The sequence below is a fragment of the Eulemur rufifrons genome, chromosome 16, assembly GCF_041146395.1.
Source record: "Eulemur rufifrons isolate Redbay chromosome 16, OSU_ERuf_1, whole genome shotgun sequence".
Lineage (NCBI taxonomy): Eukaryota > Metazoa > Chordata > Mammalia > Primates > Lemuridae > Eulemur > Eulemur rufifrons.
This window is the reverse complement of record NC_090998.1, coordinates 61,886,041-61,907,423: the sequence shown is the minus strand read 5'-3', so window position 1 is coordinate 61,907,423 and position 21,383 is coordinate 61,886,041. Positions and strand designations below refer to the sequence as shown.

At 36.9% G+C, this 21,383-nt stretch overlaps 1 protein-coding gene across 4 annotated transcripts in view; it reads left to right on the top strand.

The window, feature by feature from the left end:
- The first annotated feature begins 1,947 nt into the window (after nt 1-1,947).
- Nucleotides 1,948-21,383, top strand: part of PPP1R12A (protein phosphatase 1 regulatory subunit 12A) — a 142,427-nt gene continuing 122,991 nt past the window's right edge. For 2 of the 4 annotated variants that reach the window (XM_069489796.1, XM_069489795.1), the window contains exons 1-2: nt 1,948-2,055; nt 2,466-2,722. In XM_069489796.1, coding sequence (XP_069345897.1) covers nt 2,486-2,722 — 237 coding nt within the window. In that variant the 5' untranslated portion in view covers nt 1,948-2,055; nt 2,466-2,485. Of the gene's footprint in view, nt 2,056-2,294; nt 2,723-21,383 lie in introns of those variants that run through there. The other 2 variants (XM_069489797.1, XM_069489794.1) reach the window with 1 other exon arrangement.

Below are 21,383 nucleotides of genomic sequence, written 5' to 3'. Positions count from 1 at the left end.
CGCTCTTGCTCAGGCTGGTCTCGAACTCCTGAGCTCAAACGATCCGCCCACCTCGGCCTCCCAGAGTGCTAGGATTACAGGCGTGAGCCACCGCGCCCGGCCAATAACTATTTTTTTTAAAAATCCTCCCTAAATAGACAATGAAGGTAGCAGTTTAAGAATACGTGCAATAAGATTAACACAGAGCTTCCTTCCTGACCCTTATACCCTTACAGCTCTGGAAGATGGAAAACTAAACTCAGTGAAATCTGCATATATTAACAGCCTAGTTTTTTTTTGTTTGTTTGTTTTGTTTTGACTGATAGCCTTTGGGAACTGGACTTAAGTATTTATGTTTTATTAATAAGCCACTGTTTTAATTTTACATCCTGAAATAAGTGCTTGAATCAGAAACATTGCCCTTTCCACCAAACTCTTCTTGCCCAAATTAAAACTTGGGATACCTATCTATGTTTCAAGAGCGCTTTTAAAAGCTACCAACTAGGCCATAACATTCATGGGAAATAATAAGGATAAGCTGTCAGGTTTTTTAGGTAGACAGAAAAGCTGACAAGGTATCCTAAAATTCCTTTCTTTAATTCTGAGAGCTGTATTCTTGTGCATAGGGATTTCGAATTTTAGAGCTCTTTTTTCAGTACCTAACACCATCATTATTCAAAGGCCTGGTATTATCATTAACATATTTTATGAACACAATTTAATGCATGTTACTCTTTTCTATTTCTACAATATGTTCAGAGGAATTATTTTTATTCTAATCTGATTCTGTTACTACTATCTTAGTAATTTGTGGGTCAGAAAATTGTCTTCCAGGCAGGTAGTTTCCTGTTACTCAACTGTTTTATTTCTCAACATTATAGGCTGCAATGTAGTTTACTGGAAAAGGCATCATCCTGAGAGTAAGAAAAGCTTAATTGTTCACTGCTGTATCCCTGCACCTAGAACAATGCCTCACCAAGACTAGGTGCATAATATTTGCTGATATTATGTCACAGTGACTCGGAAGGCTGAGGCAGTAGGCTAATCCTGCCTCTAGCTAAAATTAAGTAAATTAATTACTTCTTTGGGGACTCAGTCTAGATGACTCCTGAACTTCCATGGTAAGGTTTCATGATTTTTTATTTTGGCTTTACATGCTCTAAAAAATAGTGGATGACAACAATGGAGTGTTTAAGAAAATACTAATTGGTAGAGATTGCAGATAGATATCTCATAAGACATCAGTATTACAAATTCTGCGTGCGCGTGTGTGGTCATACAAGGCAAAGTTAAAAAGTCTTTTTTTTTTTTATAAGGATAATAAATTACAAAGCCTTTTTCGAGCATGTAACCTCAAGAGGTGGTTCACATAAACGTCATTTTTTTTTCATTGTATCTTCAGTGCCTAGTACAGTTACTGCCTCATAGTAAGTATTCAATAAATAGTGGTTGACTTAATTGCCTTTATTAACATTCCGTTTGAAGTTTAGACGCTGCTGAGTCTTAACCCCTCCTTAGAAAGCAATGAAGCTGCAATCAGAAATCCCTTAAAAGGTAAGAACTAGTAACAAGGCTGAGCTAAAGTACCAAGCAGGCTTAAAGCACTGAAGAAAGGAGAAAGGACCCAAAATAAGCGTGAGAGAAAAAAACCAAAACAATAACAAACACACATAAAAGGAAAGACGTTTCTACCGTGGGGGTTGGCAGGGAGCCACCGCAATTACTGCAGGTCAACCCTTGTCAATAGGTGGTCACCTCTGCAACTACCACCAAAGACTTCGACTACACAGATCCCACGTTTAGAAGGTTCCTATCAATACTGAAATGCCCAAGTTCATTTGAGTTTCTCAGGAACAGCAACCACAAGCAACTAATTCACGACCTATCCTCCATTCCATTCAAATAACGCGGCCAACAGGAAAATCCTCCGCCCTGAGCAAACGACTCCGGGTAGCTGAGACAGACCCGGAGACAGGTCGGCCCAGTAGCTCCTTCCAACCCCACTTCTGGCCTCCGGAACCCTGGGAGCCCTCAGCAGGGCAGGACAACCTTCCTTCCCTGCCTCCTCCCTTCCAGGTTGGTCCCAGCCCCCGCAGCCCGAGCGGCCCGGGCCACACCCGCTTCCCTCCGGTGGCCCGGCCACCCCCGCCGCAGTTCGCGGGAGCGCTCTTCCTGGGGCGGGCGCGGGCCTAGGGCGCATGCGCACTGGCCGAAGGGCGCCTCCCTATCCGGATCTCGCGAAGTTACGTTAGATTGGCCGCCGGTGACGGGTGGCTGTACCGGGGGCGGGAGAGCTTCTGTGGTAGGAAGGGAGGTCCGCCTGGGCCGGGCGCGCCGCCCCAGTGCTCTGTGGGATAGTGGAAGTCTCGAGCGTCTCCTCCCGGTTCCCAGCCCTCCGCTGGCCCACACTCATAGAAAGACACACACCCCCTGCCTCCCCTCTGTTCCCTCTCCGCCTCCTTCATCCCCCCCCTCGCGATAAGAAGACCCGGCGGCTGGAGAGGGGATGAAGATGGCGGACGCGAAGCAGAAGCGGAACGAGCAGCTGAAGCGCTGGATCGGCTCCGAGACGGACCTCGAGCCTCCGGTGGTGAAACGCCAGAAGACCAAGGTGAAGTTCGACGATGGCGCCGTCTTCCTGGCTGCTTGCTCCAGCGGCGACACGGACGAGGTCCTCAAGCTGCTGCACCGCGGCGCCGACATCAATTACGCCAATGTGGACGGACTTACTGCCCTGCACCAGGTCTGTGCACCCTGCCGCCGGCTCTCCTTACCCTGAGGGTCCTCGTCGGCCTCCGGCCTGGGCCTGCTCTCCACTCTCGGCCTCCTGGGGCTGGGGGCGGCAGGAGACTCCCTGCTGCGGGATGAGGGGGCGGTTTCCCGACGGGGAGGGAGGGAGAGAACTGGTGGAGGGAGGGCGCTGGGTTTGGGGCCCCGTTCATACCAGTTGCTGTTGGAGTTGGGAACCGGGTGATTTCCGGGGCATAGGGGAAAAGAGACTGTAGTCGTTTGGGGGCCCCAGGGCCATTTGTGGATGTGTCTGGGATTTGGGGTCGAGACAGGAAGGGGTTGTGGTGGGGTTGTGCCTGGGCCTCCGTGTCAGTGATCTATTTGGGCGACGGATGCTGAAGAAAACAAGGGGCGTTAGGGACGCTTGGGCGGTTGGACGTCTTTGGCTGGGAGGTGGGCATTGGATTTGTTGCACTTTTTAGGACTTGGTTACAAATGATGATGATGATAATAGAAATCAAGAGCCCTGAGCAGAATGCCCTGAACGAACGATTTCCTGTTTTCTTCTTTATTACTCTTGGTGGCTAGGGAGGGGAAAACGGGGTGTAATTAGCTAATCTGCACCGGCCGACAGGGAGGAGATGGAAGTGGGTAGAGTAAGGGAGCGTTCTAAAGGGCTTGCCCACCTCGGGACCCGAACGTATTGAGTCTTGAGTCTGGTACTCTAAGAGTTTGCCGCAGTGTCAGAGATCCTTGAGCCCCAGGTCCTGGGGTGTGCACTGTGGTTAGAAAGAGAAGAATAAACAAGAGACACTCTTTTCAAAGCCGGTTACCAAGCTCTGATTTTTCTTTTAGGGGGGTGGGAAAAAAGAAAGCTGGTCACAAACTTTTCTCAAAATGGATGCTTTGTGCATGTTAAAGTTTTATAGTTGTCTGATTGGGATCTCCCAATGTTAGCCAAATAAGGAGAAACTGTTGGCAATCCAGAGATAATGTTGCTTTGCCTTTAACAGGCCAAAAGCAACACAACCACGTAGAGTTCTGCATAAAAAGCAGTTTTAAAAGTGGTGGTAATAGGTGACTACACACAGACAATTTACGTTTTTTTAGTGGGCAACTTGGAATTACTAGAAAACGGCTTTACAGCAATAGCTTCCCCTTACAATGAAAAGATTTTGTAAGCTATCTCAAAATTGCCTTGGTTGTATGTGGAAGATTGTAGCTTTATTTTGAATAATACTGTAGCAGAAACTTTTTTGGGAGGTTGAAAACTTAAGGCTTTATATTTCATGAATATTAACTTGATTTTTAAGAAGAGGTGTGTGGTGGCATTTTTCCTTTTACTTCTTCCTGTTTAAGTGATGACCATTTTAAGTTTTATTTAATCAAATTCTTATATCAAATTTGGCATATAGCCTTTGTTTACAAAGTTGACTGGTTGGATTGAAATGACTGACAAATTGCAGGACAAATCTGGAATTCAGAATGTGGCACCCAGTAAAAATATAGCATGGTCTTTAGCTCTTTCTCCGTTTCATTAATTTAGATTCTCTAATGTATAGCAAACTTTTTACTTCGCTGAAGTTTAAGGCATGCTATGCTCTAATTCTAAAAACATGTTGAGAATGAAACTTTTAGCATTAAAAATGGTAATGTAATTATGTAGGATGAAGAATCTTCAAGTTTCTTTCAAGTGTAATTTACACGCTAGTGCAAAATTGATTCTGAAAGACAGTTATTACTGTATGTTTGAGGTCAGGATAATTGGATAATGGTTCACATCAATATGTTTTATTAAAATTGTCAAATAGAAATTTAAAGTTACTACTGTTGTGGAGGAACCCAACTGTATTAGCTTGGAGGAAGAGAATAATTTGTAATACTTACATTAATGTAATACTGGTTTATGTAGGAAGAGACATTACATTTAGCGGGCTTCTTAAGATCTCTTTTTCTCCTGTCAATTTGCACATGTTCCAAGAATTGTCAGACTTACCAATGTCTTCTTGATTAATTGATTACAGTGGTTAATGTAGCATTATGTATATATAGTCTTTATTGGGTATTTTGTTTTAGTTGACAAGCACTTAAGCAGGAGTTTCTAAGTTTATGCCATTTACATAATATCTTTTTGTAATTTATCTGCACATTCCTTAAATCAGTGAAGCCAAAATATCAAGTGTTAAATTTTTTATTATGTTTTCTTCATTCTCATGTCTCATTTATCAACTCTGGTATTTTTTTCCCATTGTGACAATGAGAACAAGGAGTTGACTTTGGGCAAAATTAGGACTGCAGATAGTGAAAGGTGATAAATAAAACTTGTTTTTAAAAAAAAAACAAGAAAATTTTAACCTTTTAAGAAATCTGTTGAATGCTGCTTGTTTTAAATAGTTAAATTATAACAACTATAATAAAATGACCCACTGATTTGTTTAATGGTTCGTGAGTTTCTTTAACCTTTCAAAATATTGCAGAATACTTAAAATGTTTTTACCAGATTAATTATTGGTTAGTTTTTTTTGAATATTCATTTACTGTTTTAGTTTTGAGCAAGTGTCCTAAATTTCATCGTCAGGGGAAAAGTTTCAGGAAATTCACAACACACGTATATACTTCTTAATCTAGTATTTTGCTTCCATTTTTAATATAAACAGCTTATACTTAAAAGTTTATTAATTGGTTGACGGTACTGTCTCATTCAAGGTTATAAAAGATATTCAGTCTGCAGCTATTCTTTTTGTATAGAAATAAGTCATCCATATTGGTGAAAAAGCAATGTTTCCTATCTTGGTTTCTAGAATAGTCCTTCTTCTCCCCCACCACCCACAGCTAGAAATAGTAGAAAGGTACAAATTTCTGATTTTTATAGAACTGAGTCTAGAGTAGAATTTCATTTTTATCAATGGGCAATAATGAGCTTCTGATTTTGTAACTACCTGTTAGAGTTTTATAGTATGTGATTGTATCTGTATTTTGGCATACTTTATAAAGATTTTAGGAGATTAATAGGATTATGTATAGAATGCCTTATTGCTGATTCTTACTGATACTGGTTCATACAATGCAGGACTGAGATGTCTTCCAACAGTTTTGAGTTTAGCCTTTTAATTTTAACCTTAAAACCTTAAATCTCCTTGCTCTGTGCCATTGACTTCCAAGTCAGTTTCCAGTTCTCCCTTTCTGCAGAGCTCCAATCCCTCATTTCCATTTTTCTTCTGATTATGTATTGATTTAAAATGGAATATTACTAAATTTATTATGATTTTGTATTGAAAAATATGTCTCTGAGTAGTAATATAGTAAATACAGGCCCACCCCTTTTGCCATAGAATGGCAACTAGTATATTTACGTTAATCTTTGTGATTTCTTCAAAGGATTTCTTATTGTTCAAACAGATTTTCATAGTTGTAATTCAGTTTTGTAGTCTACTTTTATCACTTAACATTAATTTAGACATACCTTTTTTTATATTTTTAGTCTTTGCCACATCTTTTTTAAGTCTGAATATTATTAATTCAGTTGCTAGTTGTACATGATTGTCAGGAATTTCTTTAAATTCAGCCTAAAACAAAACATCTTTCCTAACCAAGCCTCCTCTTCTCATTGATGCCCCTGTTTCTGTTAATGGTGTCATTAATCTCTAGATCAAATTAAATATTTTAGTTACTGTTCATTCATTCCCCTTGTCTACATATAATCCAGTCAATCTTCTAGCTCAGTCTTTTCTTCACAATTACCTTTGCATCAGTTCTTTTCCTTGCCACTCTTATTATCAACCTAGTTTGTACCTTTGCTATCTTTTATCCCGAGAGTATGTAATGCCTTAATTATTTTCCCTGCCTCTGTCCTCTCCCTGTTCAATTCAGCATGCATATTGCTGTCATATTAATCTTTTAACAATTTCACTGTAATTGTGTTACTCTTGTCCTTAAATTTAGGTTTAAAACATTTCATCATATAGCTTATGCTTGATACATCATCATTGTGTTGTGTGCTTTACTTTATAGAAGTTGCTTAACTTGCTTCCATTTGAAGTAGATCATCTTTATTTCTATGCCTGTAGCCATACTTTTTATTCTTCCTTCCTTCTTTGCCAATCAAAATCCTAGTCATTGTTCGGGATTCAACCCAATTGCCATCCAAAAGGGATTTCTGCCCTTTGAACTTGTATAATACTATATGGCACTGGAGAGGCATTCTTTTCTCTGGAGTACTCAATGTATCTTATATTCTGCCTCTCCTCTATTGATAAAACACTTCTTACAAATAGTGTTTGTAAGTTTGTCTTTCCTGGCAGACTGTGAGGATCCAGTCTTCCACATTTTTATATTTCCAGAGCCTGGCACATAGTAGGTGCTCACTAAAAGTTTATTGAATTTTATATTTTACCTCATATCATAGATATGAAGTTTTACAGTTATTTGTATGTTGTGAGATACATCTTTGAAACCTTCACATCCAGATACTTAGAATACTGTTCTTGGACGTAATAGAACTTGTATGTTTACAAAATGAATTAAAAATGTTGTTGTGGATTTTCAGGGCATATTTTTTTAATATCTTGAGATTTAAAAAAAATTCTAATATCAATCTCCTCTCTATTAAAATATTCTAAAGCAGTTTAAATCTTGGTTAAGTGATAGAAAAATATTATATCCAGTTGAGTCGTTCTATGCTATTAGAATTTTAAAATAAAAAGTTTTACTTTTCAATATAGACAGACTTGTAGATAAGTTTAAAATTAAATCCTTTTGCTCTTAAAATACAAATTTGACTCTCCTAAGGGAGCCATTGAAGCTTCTTTGTAAAATATGTGATACTCCTTCTTGTCAGTAAAAGGAATACTTTTGTGTAGTATTTTCTCCTTAAGATGTGAAGTGTAACTGGAAGCAATTAATTTTGAATTGCTTGTGAGAGAATAGTTTAATTGCTATATATGATAAATAGAATATAAAGTTTATGGTTTATAGCTGTTTATCCTTTTTTTGATGGGGACTATTAATATCTTGGAAGAACCTATTTATTGCATTACTTATAAATAGTATTAAAGTTTGTGTTTAAAAGAATGTACTCTATAAATTATTTTTATGTATAATTTTCTCTTTAGAAAAGCTGTAACACTTTATGCTGATGGCTCTCAAAACTTTTTTATTGAAATAATCCTATATCCCTTCAAGAAAACATACCAAACAAACAAACAAAAACCTGCCAACCCCAAACTGGCCCCTTACTTCCTACAAATAAATGGACAACCCTAACCATATATGGGGTGTGCTGGTAGGGCACCAGTGCCCACACTGCTGCTGTTATAATACTTTTTCTGCAGTTGCTGCCTTTGTGCTTCCTGGCAACAGTTTTGTGGTTTGACTTTGAGGTGTCATAACCAAGACCATCTTTCATGTGCTTCAGCTACAAACTGTGACTGAGCATTTTCTAGTATAGCCAGGTAGAAACACTGGATGGAATAGAGGAAATTTTTTTTCATCATCCATTTGTTACTACATTTTACAAATACGTTCACATAAGAAAAGTACTGGTACTTAAAAAAAGAATCTTGTTGGATGATTTTTTTTGAAAGTAATTGTTTAGAAACCTTTTATTAAGGGGGAGGTAAAACAATATTTTGTTACTACTGTAACATGTTACTTCTTGACACTTTATGAAGTTGCTATTTTCATTGCCTCTGTGCCTGCAACAAAATAGCCATCTTTTACTCCACCTTTATTTTGAAAGTTTATTAGTTTCCACAATCATGTTGAAAATATAGGTATTTGTATTTTGGTATACCCCTTTGAAAGGCTGAAGACCTCTAATAGTCATTTTGTGTTTATTTTGAGTTGAAGTTGGATATATAGTAGTAGCCATGATCTAATCACAGTGTTTTGTTAAGGAGAGTTGCTTTTGCAAATAATATTTAATTCTCACAATGTCCTTTTTCTCTTACTCAAGGTTACCAAGATAATAAATGGCAAAGCTGGGATTCTAATGCAGGTCTGTTTGATTCCAAAGCCCAAACTTAACACTCTGCTAGGTATCTTCTTTTAAGTCTGAATGAGAAAGTATTCTTAAATCTTTCAGTTATTATGGTGGTGATTAGTAATTGGAGATTTCCCTGTAAATTAGCAGAAAATTATAAGAAAAACATATACGTATAATTTTTTCTTCATCTATTTTTGTTTTAGCTAGTCAACACTTTAAAGACCTTTCTGTGGTAATTGAAATGCGGTAGTACTATATCTAAATTAATCTCAGAACCCAGAATTATCCTAAATTTTAAGTACTGCCAAGATTGTTTTTGACTGACTATTATGTGCAGAATACAGCAGCAGCAACAGAAACACTCGTTTTTTTAGGACGTAGAGTTTAGTCTTTAAACACTTAGATTTTTCTTTATCCTAATAAAATTTTAAATTACTGCTTTAGGCATTTTTATATATTCATTTGCAATAAAATTTTAAAAATACATACATGCACATATTTGACTCTTTAGGGATAAATTATAGGCAAGTTCGTACCTGGGATATTATAAAAAAAGAAGTCTCTTAAGTGCCCTTAAGGTAGGGACTTTGATTCATTTTTCTTTAAATCCCCTTTGGTACTGTGTGTTATTTAGCAGGTACACAATAAATGTGTATTGATTTAAAAAAATTGAATACAATGTAAACTGTTTTGAAGAGCAGAGTTCACAGAAAACAAAATGAGGACAATTTTAGTAAATATAACAGTACTAACAAACATTAAAAATGTTCTAATAAAACTTTTATAATACTTATAAAGGTAGCCATTATTATAGTCCAAATTTATCAGGATCATATATTTATTTTTGAAATGGAATATATTACTGGTTACTAATAGAAGTAGAATTTTGCTGAGTTTATGTAATTGACTTTAAAAATGAATTTCTTTAAACAAATCCTTGCTATTTTAATCACAATGTTTTTTCTAAATAACATTTCACTATATATCCTTCTATGTCAGTATTTTCTGACCTTATTAGTATTTTGGTTGTTTATCTTTTCATTGTTGTGCTGGCTAACCATAAAAAGACAAACTTGAGTTACGTTGTTGCCCTAAGTGTGTGTGCTTGACTCAAATACTCTTTCATGGGTGGAGACATTCCACGTTGTCATGTGTTATATAGGCATTTCTGAAATAACATTCAGTAGAAACCATGGAAAGAAGTGAAAGCATTCCTCAGCTGTCACGTTTTTAGTAATCTATTTAAATGCGTTACGTGTGTTGAGTGAGATATTCTGCAGGGAGAGCCTCACTTAATAAAAAGCTTTACTTTAACTTGATTATTAACTCACATTTGAGCTGAAATTACTTTTTTTCTTGGTTTAACATGCTCTAACAATAAAATCATAAGGTTATAGAAAGTTTATGCCATTTTCTTAAAACTACATAGTGCAAAGGAGATTATATTTTGTGTGATGTTAATTGACACCCTCTTAAAGGTTAGTAACCATGTGGGAAAATGTACTTTTTTTTTTTTTTTGGAGACAGTCTCGCTCTCACTGAAGCCCCAAACTCCTGGGGGCTCAAGCCATCCTCCTGCCTTAGCCTCCTCAGTAGCTGGGACTACGGGCGAGTAGCTGGGACTACAGGCGTGGGCCACCATGCCCGGCTAATTTTTTACTATTTTTATTAGAGACAGGTCTCACTCTTAGCACTCTTTCTCAGGCTGGTCTCGAACTCCTGAGCTCAAGCAGTCCACCTGCCTCGGCCAACGAGAGTACTAGGATTACAGGCGTGAGCCACCATGCCCGGCCAGGAAAGTGTATTTGCATGGACAGACTTAAAACATAACACATACATACCCCAATTACCTTTACTTTAGTAGTAAATGTACTAAAGTTATATAGTTTATTAGCCTTTAGAATTATTTTAGGTGGTTATAAACTTATTTCAATATTTATGCTCTTGCTTGGAATATTTCTAGGGCTCTTCTATTGGAGCTTCAGTTCTAGAACATTCTTTTAAATATTCTCAATGTTGAGATTTATTTCTCCTTTCAGGAGACCTTTTTATTTTTATTTTTTTTTTTTTATTTAGAAGGATATACTTTTTTTTTTTTTTTTTTTGAGACAGAGTCTCACTCTGTTGCCCAGGCTAGAGTGAGTGCCATGGCGTCAGCCTAGCTCACAGCAACCTCAAACTCCTGGGCTCAAGCGATCCTCCTGCCTCAGCCTCCCGAGTAGATGGGACTACAGGCATGCACCACCATGCCCGGCTAATTTTTTCTATATATATTTTTAGCTGTCCATATAATTTCTTTCTATTTTTAGTAGAGATGGGATCTCGCTCTTGCTCAGGCTGGTCTCGAACTCCTGAGCTCAAATGATCCGCCCACCTCGGCCTCCCAGAGTGCTAGGATTACAGGCGTGAGCCACCGCGCCCGGCCAGGAGAGCTTTTTAATGTTGAAAATGTCATTTGGAGATGTGTCTGGTGAACAAGGTAGATCAAGATAGTAATCATGATTAACAAATACTGTCAGTGATTAAATGATATTTAAACTTATTCTTAATTTGAACATGATTATAAAGAAGCCATCTTGGATTTTAGTTAACTCTGTTTACATTGGCTGGACTTGAGTATGCTTCAGCATTTCTTTATGATTAACCTAATGTACTCTGTGTTCTAGATTTTGCATGAAACAAGTCAATGTTATAGCTTGTGAACCTGGTCTTTTTTTGTGTTTTCCATGGAAGATTTTGATGCTGTTTTTTCTAGATCATGATACTGTATTTCATTAAGAGCTATTGTTTTTCTCAAAGATATGTTAATTCGTATAGTTTTTTTTAAAGATTTGAGCAGACATGCAATAGTTTGCATAAAAACTTTGCATCATATTCAAGTTTTTTCCTTTCAAAATGTCTATTGCTGTTTAATTCTTTCACTCATCATTTTTTACAGGAAAATGTCTTTATATTTCTGATCTCAATATTTTTATCTTATATACATACATGAAAATGCCATACGTAATTATTAAGTCTTCATTGTCTTATATGCTGGCTTTTATATGATTTTCTTCTTTTTATTTTTAAACATGGTTTACTCTCAGGTTTGTTTATTGTTGTATGTGCATTGTATCCCAAAGAAAAATCATCTTAAATTTTAAGAATAATGATTTAAAAAATTAAAACACTGTAGAAAAATATAAAAGAAATTAAATGCTATCCAAATTTGCAGGACGGGAGGTAACATCATTTAAAACTTGGTTTAACTCCCATTTATACATCTCTATACAAGTATGTAATTTTCTGTAAATGGGATCATACTTAATCTTCTGATTTATAAACTTTTTTAAGAAATACACATTTTTAGGGCCGGGCGCGGTGGCTCACGCCTGTAATCCTAGCTCTCTGGGAGGCCGAGGTGGGCGGATTGTTTGAGCTCAGGAGTTCGAGACCAGCCTGAGCAAGAGCGAGACCCCATCTCTACTAAAAATAGAAAGAATTATATGGACAGCTAAAAATATATATAGAAAAAAATTAGCCGGGCATGGTGGTGCATGCCTGTAGTCCCAGCTACTTGGGAGGCTGAGACAGGAGGATCGCTTGAGCTCAGGAGTTTGAGGTTGCTGTGAGCTAGGCTGACGCCACGGCACTCACTCTAGCCTGGGCAACAGAGTGAGACTCTGTCTCAAAAAAAAAAAAAAAAATACACATTTTTAGAAATGTTTCTGTGTTAATATAGATTTTTCCCTTTTAATGGTTACGTAGTATTCCACTGTGTGTGTGTGTGTGTGTGTGTGTGTGTGTGTGAATGCATATATATATCCCCAAATTTATTTTCCTAGTCTTTTGGTGATGAACATTTAGTATATTTTCTTTTTTTTTTTTTTGTTTTTGAGACAGAGTCTCACTCTGTTGCCCAGGCTAGAGTGAGTGCCATGGCGTCAGCCTAGCTCACAACAACCTCAAACTCCTGGGCTCAAGCGATCCTCCTGTCTCAGCCTCCCGAGTAGCTGGGACTACAGGCATGCACCACCATGCCCGGCTAATTTTTTCTATATATATGTTTTAGCTGTCCATATAATTTCTTTCTATTTTTTTTTTAGTAGAGATGGGGTCTCGCTCTTGCTCAGGCTGGTCTCGAACTCCTGAGCTCAAACGATCCGCCCACCTCAGCCTCCCAGAGTGCTAGGATTACAAGCGTGAGCCACCGCGCCCGGCTGAACATTTAGTATATTTTCTACTCTCTCATAATGTGGTGAATATTATACCATGTACATCTTTACTCACTCATCACATTGTGTTCTTAGGATTGTTTCTTAGATGTCTCACCTGAAATTTTATGTTTTCCTCAAAATAACATGCTGCTGTTTTTTTTTTTTTTAATTAACATGCTGTTTTAGTGCTTGTTTATACAAAGGACAGTTTCTGTACAGTTTCTAGTGTATTGAATATGGAAAACTAACCTTGACAGTACTCCTGCTGACGAGTCTGTTACATTAATGTGATGATGTTATCCCCTATAAGACACCCATAGGAAAATTGTTTTATTGCTTTATTACTCTGTGTGTGTGTGTGTGTGTGAATAAAATTTGTTGTATTTCACTCAGAGAAGCAGTTGGGTAATAGAAAAGATAAAAAAGTATTCTTCCTTTTTTCTTTACGTAAGATTTAGTTCTATGTTCAAAAGTTTTGAAGTATGTAAGTTATTAAAAATATTAAACAATGTTTGTATTCTTCATTTATGTGATGTTAGTCATTTAAATTAGGGATTAACTCATTCATGCAAACATACAGATCATTATTTACCATATACTCAGCACAGTATTAATCTCTAAAAACAATGGTCCCTGCCTTCATGTGTGTACAATCTAGTTGAGGTGACAGCATGAGCAAACGATTACAATTTTAGTAAGTGCTAGAGTTGAAAAACCGGGAGAGAGGAAGGTTTTTCCTAGAAGAACTTAACCCAGTATGTCAGGAAAGGCATCCGTGAGAAAGCTATATAAGTTATAGGTAACTTATCAACTGATGTCTTGAGCCTTTTATGACCCTGTTCCCTCCTGGTTTGTCTTCTGAATGCCCTTGTTGAATTTTCCTTTCTGATCTGTTTCTTTCTTTATTAAAGATGAATGTTTCTAAGGTTCTTATATGTCTGTCTTTTTTTTTTTCCTATGCTATTCATTCCTATAGTTATAACTGTTTTCTTTTTATAAGATCTGTATCTTATTTTTGATATCATCAATCTTCCCTGTACTAAACTAATATCTCAGGGCCAGTTTCTGTTTTTACTTTCACATCTTACATACAATTCATCTTTCCCACCACACATTTACCTGAAAAAGAAGTCTACACTAGCTTTTATGTATTTGTTTAACAAATATTAAAGGCCTGCTCTGTTCCAGACACTAGTAAGTGCTAGGGGAATACACTTTTGAGCAAAACATGTACCAACAGTACCCTCATGGCACTGACAGTAAAATGAAATTACTTAGCTATCAGAGAAATGCAAATCAAAACCACAGTGAGTACCTAGTTCACACCCACTAGATGGCTGTAATAAAAAAAAAAAAAGATAATAGCAGGTAGTAACTAGGATATTGTATTAGTCTGTTTTCTGTTGCTTATAATAATACCTGAAACTGGATAATTTACAAAGAAAAGGAATTTATTTCTTACAGTCATAGAGGCTAAGAAGTTCAAGGTTGAAGGGCTATATCTGGTGAAAGACTTCTTGCTGGTGCAGACTATGCAAGGTCCCAAGGGAGCACTGGTATCACACGGCCAGGGGGCTGAGTGTGCCAGCATGCTCGGATCTCTCTTCCCCTTATAAAGCCATCAGTTCCACTCCCATGATAACCCATTAATCCATTAACCCTTTAAGTTGTTAATCCACAAATAAATTAATCCATTCTGTCCTCATGGTCTAATCACTTCCCAAAGGCCCCACCTCTCAAAACTGCCACATTGGGGATCAAGTTTCAACATGAGTTTTGGAGGAGACATTCAAACCATAGCAGATATGGAGAAATTGGAACCCTTACTGCTGGCGGTAATGTAAGATGGTGCAGCCATTTTCAAAATAGTGTGGCATTTCCTCAAAAGGTTAAGCATAGAGTTACCACATGACCCAGCAATTCTCCTAGGTATATACCCAGGAGAATTGAAAACATAGCTACACAAAAACTTTTATATGAATGTTCACAGAAGCATTATTCACAGTAGCCACAAAATGGAAACAACACAAATCTCTCACCAGCTGTTGAATAGATAAAGTGGTAAATTTTGTCACTGGAATCGGTCGAATATTATTCAGCAATAAAAAAGGAATGAAGTACTGATAATTGCTACAGAGATGAATCTTAAAAACATGTTAAGTGGGCCGGGCGCGGTGGCTCACGCCTGTAATCCTAGCACTCTGGGAGGCCGAGGTGGGCGGATCGTTTGAGCTCAGGAGTTCGAGACCAGCCTGAGCAAGAGCGAGACCCCATCTCTACTAAAAATAGAAAGAAATTATATGGACAGCTAAAAATATATATATAGAAAAAATTAGCCGGGCATGGTGGTGCATGCCTGTAGTCCCAGCTACTCGGGAGGCTGAGACAGGAGGATCGCTTGAGCTCAGGAGTTTGAGGTTGCTGTGAGCTAGGCTAACGCCACGGCACTCACTCTAGCCTGGGCAACAGAGTGAGACTCTGTCTCAAAAAAAAAAAAAAAAAAAAAAAAAAAACATGTTAAGTGAAAGAAGCCAATCACAAAAAATCATGTTATATGATTCCATTTATATGAAATGTCCAGAGTAGGCAAATCTATGAAGACAGAAGGCAGGTAAATTGTTACAGAGGCTGGAGGTGTTGAGAGGAATTGATGAGTACCTGCTAATGGGTATGCCTTTTTTTTAGGGTGGCAAAAATATTCTAAAATTGTGCTGATGGTTGTACAGCTCTGAGCATACTAAGACCCATTTATTTGGACACTTTAAATCGGTTATTGTATGGTAATGAACTATATCAAACTTGTTTTTTTAAAAAATGAAATTATATATTTATCAGTGTTCACTGCTAAAAATTGAGGCACTGGCAGAGGCAGAGTAATTATCTTTTATCAGTCTCCTGGCTGTAGCCAAGGCTTGGTGTTAGTCACTGTAGTTATGATGGTGAACAAGACAGCCAGATATTATCCCGCCCTAACATAGCTTGCAGTCTGCTGGAGTGTATAGGTAAATATATAGGCAGTTATAAATTTACATCAGCTATGTGTAATAATATGTAATGGTAGTAATGCAGAGGCTATGGAAGCTTCTAGCTCACCTAGATTTGGTTGGGGGAGGGAGAAGGCTTTCTGGATAAAATTGATGTTTGAGCTGCTGAGTGATGAGCAGAAGTCAGCCAAGGTTGTGAGGGAGGGAAGGGTATGGGAAGCTGTTTCAGAGAGAGGGAATAGCATGTGCAGAGATCTGGAGGTCAACAGAAGTGTTAAAGAATTTTAATTGGGTTAAATGAGACAATCACATTTTCTCTTTAAGAAAAATCACTGGCTATGGTGTGGACAATGCGCTGAAAAGAGGACAAGGCTGGAAGTAGGCAGACAGTTTAGGAAGTTGAATAGTCTGAGAGAGACGGCTGTGATATGAACTAGCTTAGTGGCAGACTGAAAAATAGTAGATGGACTTAAAATATCTGTACACATACACTTGTGACATTTGTTTATCTGTGTTTAAGAAATAGGTAGGATTGGCCCAAGGGAGTAGGAATAAAAGATGTGCGTGCACTTGGCTTTTGGTTTGGACAACTAGGTGAATGGAGGTGCTTTTCACAGCCTGCAGTAAATATATATTGTGTGCTTACTATATAGGTCAGCAGCAGAATATTGATACTGCGGAATGATGTTGAGGGAGATAAGTAAAGAAAATCTTAAGGATAAGTAAAGAAATCTTAAATCAAATGTGAAATGTATGCTAAAGGATATATAGGATGTTGTGCCAGCATGGAAGAAGGGGTGGCCTAACTATAAATAATATATTGAAATCGTGCTTGGAGTTCGTGTTTTGTCTTAGACTTAGTCTGTTTTCTTAGGTATCTCTGGTTCGCTGGAAATGTGAAGACCAAGTAGAAAACAATTTATGAAGCTATAGGAAAACCACAGGATAAGGATTCATGGTTAGATTTTTTTTAGGGTTTCAGTGAACAAGCTAAAAATACATACAAAATTTGTTTATTTTTCTGTAGTTTTCAGTTCAGGAGAATGAGTTAAGAACTTCTAAGTAAAGCCAGATTTACTTTTATGGTATTGCTGTATATGGGGGTGGGTAGAGGTATGTGTTTTCAGGAGCATGGGGAAGAGTGGAGCACAGAACTGTTGGAGAGGAGTGGTAGTAGTAACAATCTACAAATCTTTTATTGCTTGAAATAATGCACTATGAAAATAAGGTCATAGGTTAAAATGGGAGGTGAGAGTACATTTTCTCACAGCATGTTGGACTTTTCTAAGAATTACACAGTTAAAGAATTCCTTTAACACTCTCTAATCTCTCTCGGTTTCTAAATTTACTAAGTGATGTTTTCAGGGAAAATAAAGGACATGTAACTGAAAAACTTATACCTTGATACGCTTTTCTTATGCCTAATATATTTTAATATTTTTCCCTTTTTGCTTAAAATATTACTAGACTTGCTTTGAGTATATTTGATTGTGAGGGGTTTTTTTTGCATATTTTAATGTTTTTTAAATTTGCACAGTTATTGAGAAAACTAGCGGTTGTATATAAAGATTGTGTGTGTTATTTTGACCTTGAGCAAGCATCATTAGACTTGTTTCAGCTTAAATGAAATAGAAAATGGTTATTATGTACCATTTCCTGAGTTAAACTCTAATTCTAAATAACCGCATCTTTTTCCTTTTTCAACTCACCCTTGACACTTAAAGCCAATCTTATGTGTGGGAATATGTTTATGTGTGAAATGAACTGATAGTATATAAATTGTTCTCTCTCCAAAAACAAATAAAAAAGTTAATTGCAAGACAATATATATGGTATGAGCCCATTGGGGGCGGGGGTGTTCTTTGCATAGGAAGAAAATCTGGTAAATTATTAATACCTCAATTGTTAACAGTGGTTATCTCTGGAAGGAAAATAGAGATTTTGAATTATTTCATCTTTGAATCTTTTACAACAAGCAGGAAAAAATAAGAAGAATCTGAACTGGAGAAAAACTCCTAAATGGCTACTTCCTATAATGTTTTAAGGATTAAATACGGAAACACTGACATAATGAGTTTGGTTTGCTAGTCTTTTTGGCTACTCAAGGAAGCTGTGTATTGGGTTAAGTATTTCTTTATTATGCTTGCCTTTTCTCTGAACATTTTATTTCATAAGGAATGACTACTTGAGAAAGTGATGGACACCTTGGGAGTTTTTAAGACAAATAATTAAAGGAATTCGAGGTAGAGTTTAGATGTATGTTGTAGCTTTTGGCAAGTGGACTACAGAAAGTTCAGTGAAAAGGTAAGTATGATTACCAAAAAGGCAAATAGTTTTTTTGAAGGATAAAGGGATTTGAAAGATAAAATTTGGATTTCAGAATTTTCTGTAATTCCAGTAGGAGATAAGTAGAGGAAAGATCTAGAAAAGCAATTTTTATACTATGAGCTCTTTTGTCCTGTTCTGCATGAATATAAAAAGCATTTGACGATGAATATCCATTTTAAGAATGAATTGAAAAACAGCCACAAATCTCCAAGAATAGAATCAGGAATGTTGAAGCCCAGAGTTGTATATGAATTTTGTGAGAATATTTTTGAAGACAGTAGGAAAAGGACTTTTTAAAGTCATAACCAGAGCAAGAATAGGAAGAAGGAAGGTACCTGATGGAATGGTGTTTAATGTACCTACATATTTGTTTACATGTACATTCTTTTAAAATGGTCTTCTAGTCTGGCAAAAATCTGATATTCATTATTAGACAGATAGTTTTGAAAGAGATTGTGTTGATCACTAGATGCCAGCTTGAGTTTTCTGAAAACAAGTTATATTGACCTATCTTCCTTTTTGGTCAAGGTTTGTAAATTTAAATAAGGGAAATATTGCAAACTGAGTATAGTTTGATTTTTTAGTAAAGCTCTTGGAAAGACTCTTGTTATATTTTTGTAATTAATATGACAAAAATCTGGCATGAATATTACCAGGATTAAGCAGTACTAACAGCTAGATGAACCACTATATATATTTTAATACACACGCGTGCCTACGTCAGCCTGCTAATTGTTTTTTTTTTTTTTTTTTTTTTTGAGACAGAGTCTCACTCTGTTGCCCAGGCTAGAGTGAGTGCCGTGGCGTCAGCCTAGCTCACAGCAACCTCAAACTCCTGAGCTCAAGCGATCCTCCTGTCTCAGCCTCCCGAGTAGCTGGGACTACAGGCATGCACCACCATGCCCGGCTAATTTTTTCTATATATATTTTTAGCTGTCCATATAATTTCTTTCTATTTTTAGTAGAGATGGGGTCTCGCTCTTGTTCAGGCTGGTCTCGAACTCCTGAGCTCAAACGATCCGCCCACCTCGGCCTCCCAGAGTGCTAGGATTACAGGCGTGAGCCACCGCGCCCGGCCATCAGCCTGCTAATTGATCACTCAGTGTCAACCCAGAGGGAAGACTAAATTAGTGGTCCTTGTCCTAGTTAACATTTTAGTATATAAAGCTGTGGAAACTGGAGAGAACTTCAAAAGCATAAAATAGTGGGTTTTAAATAATAAGATGAAAAGATGATGGATAATTAATGTAAAATTCTGCATTAAAAATTAATGAACATAGGTTGTTAGAGATCATCTTTGACAGAGAAGAAATAAGTCACTGAAAGACAAGCTCAGTGTCTGACAACAGTATAATAATAACTTTGAATACACTAATTCAGTGTAAAGTTAGATTAGTGTTTAGCCTAGATTTTTAAAAAATCTATTCCTCTACATTGTGAAATCGCATCTGTAGAGTGTGTATAGCTCTGTAATAGATTTGTCTACTGTTTGAATAGATCTTATCAATGACTTTGTGCCAAGGGAATGGCTTTGTATAACAGTTCTGTAGAGAAAAACAAGCCTGTATCCCAAATCCTTTTTCTGGAATTGTTAACAAACCTATACGTAAATACACACACATTCTTTCTCACACACACAAGCACTCATACTAGCAGCTTTTCAAATGCCTTAAGTCCCCCAGAACCATCAGCTCAACTATTTTCTTATGAGACCATTGCAAAACGAAAAGAGCCAGTTTTCAAAGCCATGTGTTGATACTTACAGTGTTAGACCAACCACTAGTTCGAAAATGGTAGGAGGATTTCATTCATATATTAGTTAGGAGTCTTTGTTTTAAGTGAGAAAAGGCCATTGGAATTAGCCTAAAGTAATTTACTATAAGACTGTAGAGCTACAGTATCTTGTAGTACCTGGGCTTCTGGAATGAATTAGAATCGGGAACTATGTGCAACCCGGGAAATTCTCTAAGCATCATTGTTTCTAACAAATCCACATTCTTTTTTAATAGCAAACTAGATTTTCTATTTTCGTAGTTTAGAAGGCAAAAACCAAGGTCACCAGCAATTCCAGCGTTTATATTCTGCTCTAGATATCTAGAGAGATTGTTCTTCTCAGTTCTAATTTAGATTCCCAGGAAAGGGACCAGTTGATCATCTCACGTTATTCATGTATCATCTTAGGTTGTCAATGGTGGCTGGTGGGGCTGAACCCCTGTGAACAAAGGTACCTTCTCTGACTGGAGTCATGTATTTTGAGGAGATAATGGGGACATAAAGCTGGACATAATGAGTTCAGAAAGATGCCAGTATCGATTGTGTAAAGAAAGATACAGTCTATAAAAATCAAGAAGTACAAAACAAATGTTAAAGAAGCCATCAGTCAGCAGTTAGACTTTTTGGTTTCAGGACCCCCTTTATACTCTTAAAAATGGAGGACACACTACACAAATGAGTACAGGTAAAACTGGGGAAATTTGAATACCGATAGATTATATTACTGTCAGTATCCTAATTGTCATATTATACTATAGTTTTGCAAAATCTTACTGTTAGGAGAAACTGGGTAAAGAGATAACGCTGTAATAACAACTACATATGAATCTACAATTACCTCAATAAAATAATATTTTTATTTTTTTTGTTATTTTAATGTTAAAAAAATTGAAGAACCCAAAGAACTTTTTGTTTATGTTGGTTGTTTATCAGTATTTTATTGGAAAATAAAGCTGAATAAAACAATTAAATATTTATTTTAAAATAATAACCTATTACATTCCAATGTAAATATTGTGTTTATGAAAAGCATATTTTGTAAAACAAAAAATTTCAGGAAAAGAGTAGCATTGTTTTACATTTGTGCATATTTCTTTAATGTCTTGCTTAAGACAGCTGGAATCTCATATCTATTTCTGCATCTAGCCTATTGTAATGTCACATATGTAGCCCCTGGAAAACTCCATTATACACTTGTAAGAGAATGAGAGTATTAACCTTGCAGGCTTTCTATAAAGGTCTAAGAGAACCACTGAGCTAAATAAAGAGATATACTATGTTCATGGCTTGGAAGACTAGTATTGTTCTCCCCAGACCAATCACAAGATTCAACATAAGTCCAACCAAAATCTCAGTTAAGTGTTTATTTTTTGTTTGTGTATGTTTGTGTGGAAAATGAAAAATTGATAT